Source organism: Notamacropus eugenii, chromosome 1, assembly GCF_028372415.1.
Source record: "Notamacropus eugenii isolate mMacEug1 chromosome 1, mMacEug1.pri_v2, whole genome shotgun sequence".
Taxonomy (NCBI): domain Eukaryota; kingdom Metazoa; phylum Chordata; class Mammalia; order Diprotodontia; family Macropodidae; genus Notamacropus; species Notamacropus eugenii.
The window spans coordinates 42,397,022-42,403,948 of record NC_092872.1 but is presented as its reverse complement, the minus strand read 5'-3'; the positions used below and the strand labels follow the sequence as shown (position 1 = coordinate 42,403,948).

General features: G+C 54.6%; 1 protein-coding gene across 1 annotated transcript; it reads right to left on the bottom strand.

Annotated features, from left to right (window-relative positions):
- Nucleotides 1–906: 906 nt before the first annotated feature.
- Nucleotides 907–5,784, bottom strand: NTN3 (netrin 3). Its single transcript, XM_072597612.1, has 7 exons — nt 5,489–5,784; nt 3,794–4,750; nt 3,227–3,415; nt 2,840–2,989; nt 2,415–2,465; nt 2,200–2,274; nt 907–1,639 (listed from the first exon to the last, which is right to left on the bottom strand). Exons 2-7 carry the CDS (start codon nt 4,698–4,700, stop codon nt 1,299–1,301), a joined length of 1,713 nt encoding a protein of 570 aa, XP_072453713.1. The 5' UTR covers nt 4,701–4,750; nt 5,489–5,784; the 3' UTR covers nt 907–1,298.
- Between the last annotated feature and the right edge of the window lie 1,143 nt (nt 5,785–6,927).

Below are 6,927 nucleotides of genomic sequence, written 5' to 3'. Positions count from 1 at the left end.
TTCAAATACATTGTAACAATTTAGCAACCCAAGAGTAGAATGAGTGGCCCTGGGAGGCTCAGTGGAGCCTCTGAGCAAATGCAGGATGACCACTTGTTGGGTATATTGTAGAGGAGATTCTTGCTCAGGAATGAGTTGGACTAGATGGGCTTTGAGGTCCCTTCCTACTCTGAGGTTCTCTGAAATATCTAAAGAAATTTGTTTTGTTTGGATTCAGAAGACCTAGGTTCACATCTCGGCAGCTTGGTGAAGTGGAAAGATCACTGAAATCCTGGCTCCATTTCATTAAACTTCACTTTTCTGAACCTTAGTTTTCTTATCTGTAAAATGAGAGGTTTGGACTAGGTTACTTCTGTTTCTTCCTAATTTTAAATCTCCTAAACTAGGAGAGAGTAACAATTTTGCTTTACATAAATTGATTCATTTACTCTTCACACAATAAGGCTATCAGACAGGTGCTATTATTTGCCTCATTTTACAGATGAAGAAATTGAGCTATAGAGAGATGGATCCACTTTCCCAGGGTTATACAGGTCTTAAGGGTTCTGAAACAGGATTTCAGCTCAGGTCTTGCTGACTCTAATGCTCTATGCACTGTGCTACCAAACCGCCTAAGATCAAAAAGTGTCAATTAAAGAGGTAGATCTGAGCTCCGTATAAAAGGAGGGGGTGGGGAGAGAGTGATAAACTTCCTAGCAACTAGAGCTGCCCTCAAATGGAATGAGCAGGGTAGGAAGCTATCACTGGAGGTCTTCAAGTTTGAACGGTCAGGGATGCTGCAGAAGTACAGGTTGGGATAGATGGCCCCTGAGGTTCCTCTGGGGTTATAAGATTCTGTAAGGGAGAGGACAGAGGTAGAATCTGGAAGGGATGGCGGCGATACAGATGACACTAGACACAACGACATGGCGATGGATACATCGATACAGGGATCAGTACAGCAATGGATACAGCAATACAGCTATACATAAAGTGATACAGCTACTGATACAATGATACAGAGCTCAGTACAATGACTCAAAGGACAGATACAATAAGGACCACACAGCGGGACCAAGACCGCCGGCAGTCGAGGTATTTATAGTATTTACAGGCAGGGTTTCCGGGCAAGGACTCCCTCTCTCCAAGGTCCTGGCCCACTCTCAGGGCCCTGCATCCTCATGACCTCTCCGGCCCCGTTCTCCTATTCGGTGGCCACAGGGTGCCCCTACACACGCGCCTACTCACTTACACACGTTCCCAAGCGGCGCCCCTCCCCACCCGTGTCCCTGCTTTGATGCCCTCCCTTTTCTTCCCCGTCACGCGGCCCCTCCACAGCGTCCCTGCCGCTCCCGCCGCTGTAATTTCCGGAGCCTCCGAGCCCAAGCATCCCGCCAGGGGATAACCAGACTGCCCCGCCCGGCGGTAAGTCCCGCCCGCTCCCCGACCCCGGTTCCCGGTCCTGTCCCGCCCAGGATCAAGTAACTGTGCCCCGGGTGCACTCGTGGACAGCGACACGCCAGGTCCCGTGCGGGAACCCATAGGACGCTCTCCCCACGCCTCGCACGCTCTTCACGGCTCTTGTACACGGACACCACGGCCACAGAGAAGCGCGTCCACGAACCGACCGCCTCAGCGGCGCCCACAGCCACCTGCACCGCTGGGGTGGGGGAGAGAAGGAGGGGGTCACATCACGTGGGAGAGGGGTCGGGAGAAGAGCCGGGATGGGTATGGACTGGACCAGGGTAGTGAGGGGTAAGGCCAGAAATGGGTCTAGGGAGGAGCTAGTGCTGGCTGGGGCGGGGCTAGGTGGGGAGGAGGTGGGGTCTGTGGATGGGGCTGGGCAAGGCTAGGGTTGGGGACCCGGCAGGGGAAGGGAACAGGGCAGAGATGTGGGGGTAGGGGAAGAAATAGGAGGACTGGGGCAGATTTTTAAAATGGGAGGGAACTAGACTGGAGTTGGATTCGTAGGGGAGAGGAGTCAGGGAGGAGAGATCAGAAAGGAAAGGAAGGGAATGTGTGCTTGGGAATGGGGCCAATTTTGAGGGTGGGTCAGGAATGGGCAGGGCCAACAATTGGGGGTGGAGTCTGAGTTTTAAGGGTCCAGAGAGTGGAATGGGCGGGGCTGAGGAAGGGCTTAGTGTTGGGGACCTGTCAGTGCCAGGAATAGCAGTTGATTCATGTGTGTGAGGGGGACTCGGTGTTGGAAGGGTTTGGTACCATAGTCTTTTCCACAGTATTTCTTCAGGTTGATTCTGTAGCTCCCTCTGGCTGGTTTGCAATGAGAGTCACAATCTGGGGGCCAGGAACGAAGATTTTAGAGCCCCAAATCTCATAGCTTTTCCCTGTGCTTCCCCACTCCTTCCTTGAACCTCCACCTCATGCAAATGTCCTCCCCTCACAAATCCCCTCTATACCCCTTCTCTGTCACTCACCCTCAGGGGCCACCGTGCTGGTCACTCCTGTGGGTACCATAGCTGGAATTTCTATGGGAAGGAGGGAAGAAGCTGAGCTTGAGCAGATTTCCAGAACCTCCTGAAGAAGACTGGGGAGCAGGAGGGTTCTTAGGGATTCTGTATGCTCTGGGGTCACTTACTAACTCAAGGGCACAAGGGATCTCTGAAGTCTGGGGAGAGATTGGGGAGACTGGGAACCTGTGCCACTCACTACCACAGGTGACCTCTGAAGTCTTTGGGACAAGTCTTTGGGGCAAAATATGGAAACTTAGGTTCACCACTTGGGGCCTCAGGAGCATAGGTGACTGGGCCACTCACTGATGCAGGATGCAAAGGAATTTGAGGGGAACTCTAGGAACTTGGGTCCTTGGAATTACACGGCAGGTATGTGGATGATCACTCACTGACACATGGAGCTACAGGTGAGCGACTCTGCTGGAAGCCAGGAGCACAGCGATTGCAGGTAAGGCCTGTCACTCCATCCTTGCATGGGCACTGACCGGTTGTCTGATTGCAGGTTTTGCCAGCAGCTCCCACAGGGTGACAGTCACAGGCTGGAGATAGGGGAATGAGGGATGGTCTCACCCTTGCAGGCAGAAGCCCCTGGGGGTCCCAGGGCCAGGATTAGGGGGCAGGGCTAGAGGTTAGAGCCAAAGGTTAGTTAAGGTTAGAGGTCATGGGTAGGAGTCTGAGGTCAGTACTGGGCTTCAGCAGTTGGAGCCTTAGAGTGGAGAGGTATGGTTATAGCTTAGACTTAGAGTGTACAGTCAGGAACTAGGGAGAGGTCTTACCTTTGCAGGCACGTCGGTGGCTCAAAACCCGGGTCTGGTCTCGGTAGAAACCCTCACGACAATAGTGACAGTGCCGCCCTGCTGTATTATGCCGGCAGTTGAGGCAAACACCCCCACTACGCCTCCCGGACAATCGGTACAACTCCATGTTGAAGCGGCAGCGACGAGCATGACCATTACAGGAACAGGCTAGAAGGATTAGGGGACATGGAAAAAAGGGGAGCCTCAGACTGAGGAATAGGGGATTAGACTAGGATTAGGACAAGTGGTTGGGCAGAAGGAGCAGGCTGGGAGGTTGGGGATGTGGATATAATGGCAATGGGGACTCATTTTATTGTTCACCTCCATAAAACTTTTTCTGGGAAGGCTGAGGGAAAGGTCAAGGTTAGGAGGTCACAGGGCCCAGCACCAAAGTTTGTTAAATGAGTCAATAAAAGAAAGAATGGATCAGGAAGTCATGCAATCAGGAACTTGTGGGACCCAGACCAACACAGAATGCTTTTAAGGGTCCCCCTCCCAGGGGTGGAATTGGGGCTGGATATGCATGGCATGGCATGTTTGCCTCACCCAGACAGGCGTGTGCCTCATGGGCTGTGGCCCGTTGCCAGGGCCGGTCGCAGTAGAAAGGCTTGCAGCGCTCACAATCCGGGCCTTCGGTGCCATGCCTACAGTCACACACCAGGCGGCCCTGGGTGTCCACCACACATCGAGATGCATGTCCATTGCATTTGCAGCGCCCACCCACCTGGAGTTCACCCACAGAGTAAACATATGGTGCCACAACCCCACCCTCTGTAGCCCTTGGCCCCACTGGCCGAGTGAGCACCACACGGATGTCTGTGGCTGTGACCCAGTCCTGTAGTACAGGACTAGAATCCAAGTCCTGTCCAGGTGGGAGGCCATCCTGCATGCTGAAGGCTAGGAGGGGACCAGTCCTTGGTGGAGGCTCAGAACAAAGTGCTTCAGGGCCTCGAGGGACTATGGTGCCCAAAGAGGCCTGGGCAGGGGCCTGTCCCATAGCCCGGCTTGGCCTACCGTATACTCGGTTACACTGTGAGGAGAAGAAGCGCAGTGGTGACCAGCTGCGGCCATGGTCCTGGGACTTGAAGACAGCAGCAGAGTCAGGCCTCGCTGAGCAGAAGTGTAGACTCACGTAGACCACCTCAAAGGCCTTGCCCAGTGGTAGTGTCAATGTCACATTTAGTGGAGTCCGAGTCAGTGTCTCTGAGCGCCAGCAGGTACGGTCAGCTGCTGCACTTGCATCTGTCAGGAAGGCTGCAGGGTGGGTCTGCCGGGGGTCTGTGCTGGAAGCCTGCACCTCACGCCCCAGGGCTGCATTGACAAATTCTGGTATACAGCGCTGTGGGGCTCCTGCCTCATCATAGCAGGGGTCTGTTGGGACCTGTGGGCTAGCACTCAGCACTGGAGCCAGCATCCAGGCAGCCAGCAGGAGCCACAGCATTTGTCCCAGCATGGCCCTGGTCCCTAAGGGGATCTGGCTGAGTGGGCAGGACGTGGTCAGGGCTAGGAGGTAGGTTAGAGGGGTGAAGTCAGAGAAGAAGGGGTCCCTATATCAGGAATGCCCTCCTAGGTTGCAGCAAGTGGAAACTGAATGGGAGGTTCATATTGACAAGACAGTGGGAGGGGGGCAAGGGAAACAAGGACAGAAACACAGAGATATAGACAGAGAAACACACGCGCGCGCGCGCGCGCACACACACACACAAATATAGACACAGACAGCCAAAGGCAAAAGGAGAGAGATGCAGCCAGACAAGAGAGATATGGAAGGAGAGACACTAATACAGAGACAAAACCAAGGAGAGATAACGGAGAGATAACAGAGACAAACGGGAGACAGAAGACTGAAACCCAGGGATAAAGGCAGACACAGCAAGACAAACAGACCCAAGGAGAGGAGAGAAACAGAAACACAGAGAGAGACAGAGACACAGCAAGGCAGAAACCGGAAAACGGAGGCACGGCAAGACAGAGACACTAAGAGACAAACGGAGATCCGGAGACAGACCGAGACATGGGCGGGAGCGGGAGAAAGGTGTGTGTGTAGGGGTGGGGGTGGGGGGGAGAGAATGGGAGGGGCCGGAGACGATTGAGGGGACACACCCTGGTCAAAGCAAAAGAAAACTTTCTTCACCTAGCCTCGGCCTGAGAGCAGGGTAAGAGATGACAAGAACCCCACCACCCACGCCCACCCCACCCCCTCTTACGCCAGCTGCTGCTGCCGCCGCAAGTCGGACTCACCAGAGGCAGGTTGGAGGGGCGGGGGTCAAAACGGATCTCCCTTGAGCCCCCAAGAGTGGGTCTGGGGCTTGCACCCTTCTTCCTCCCTCCCTCCGCCTGGTCCCTCGGCAGTCTCCTCCGAGCCTCCCCAGCCCAGCCCAGCCCAGTCCAGCCCAGCTGCTTCAAGAGCCGGGAGAGGGCGGGGAGGGAAAGCGGGCAGCTGGGGGAGGGGGGAGCTGAAACCGCGCGGGGAGTGGGGGAAGTAGGGGGTTAGGGAAGAGGGGGAGCCTCGGAGGTGGGGGAGGGGGCGGGGAGCTTAGCCCTTTCTAAAGGAGGGGCGGGGAAGGGGGACCAGGGAGCTGAGGGAGGGGGGTAGGGAGGAGGGGAGGGGGAGAAGGAGGAGGGGCGGCCGCAGTCTCCCCGCGGAAATCAGAAGCAGATTTCAGGACTCCAGGGAGGGGGCTGTGCGCGCCGCCCTTAACCCTCGCCCCGCCCCTCCCGGTCCCCCTCCTCTTCTCCATCCCAGACTCCAGCCCCTTTGCGTAGGGGGAGGCCACCGGGCAACTGTGTCTCTGGTGCTGGGTAGCGGGGGTGGGGGGGTGGAGGGAGCGCGAAAGGGGGCGCATCCTCTGGGAGATGGGGGAAGAAGACTGGCTGAAAGGTCGGCTTGACAGGAAGGAGTGGGGAGTGAGGTGGTGGTCAGGTGTTCGGAAGACAGACTGGGGAGGGGGAAGGGGCTTAGGTGGGGCTGCTAATGTCCCTGCCATCCATTAGTAAAGCCAGAGGTGGAATCCTGTACGCTCACTCCTCTACAAATTAAGAGAAAATCTCAGTGGTGGAAAGTGGCCGAGTGGTCCCAGCTCACCTACCCACCTGACCCCACGCTTAGAGATTTTAATCCCTGACTCCAAAGGGATCTTCCCCTGTCCAAACTTCATGTATCCAGTTTCCTTCAGTCCATTCTGGAGCCTCATGGCTCAGCCCCACATGCCTGGGTACTAATCTCAGGGTGCTTCTGTCCAGTGCCCTGTGTATCCTGGCTCTGCCAACTCAGAGAAATCTTCTAACTCCCGACATCTAATCCCCAGTCAAGTTCTACTCATTTTTACTCCTAAAATATCTTTTCCATCTTTACCCGATTTAAACTCAGCAAACATTTAAATCCTACAGTGTGCCGGGCAATTTTCTTCATGATGAGAAAGCAAAAATAAGAAATGAGCATGGGGATGGAGGGGAGGAAGAGGCCATGAGAGGGACATAAATTAGTATAATAATACAATAAGAGGCTAGGAGTCAAAGGGACTAGGGAGAGGCAAGACATTCTAGGAATATTCAAAAAATGATAGAAAACTTGTGGGGGCCTGAAAGATGTGAGCTGAGTATTGAAAGAAGACCCAGGCATTTGGACATGTAGATGAAAATGTACATATTACAGGCATGAAGGATTAGATAGCCTTAAG

Excerpts from the sequence above, each read along its gene's own strand:
- NTN3 (XM_072597612.1), bottom strand. The coding sequence starts at position 4,700 with ATGCTGGGACAAATGCTGTGGCTCCTGCTGGCTGCCTGGATGCTGGCT. Across the intron at positions 3,416-3,793 it reads TGAGGCACACGCCTGTCTGG|CCTGTTCCTGTAATGGTCAT; the intron begins GTGAGGCAAACA and ends TAATCCTTCTAG. Across the intron at positions 1,640-2,199 it reads ATACTGTGGAAAAGACTATG|CGGTGCAGGTGGCTGTGGGC; the intron begins GTACCAAACCCT and ends CCCCCACCCCAG.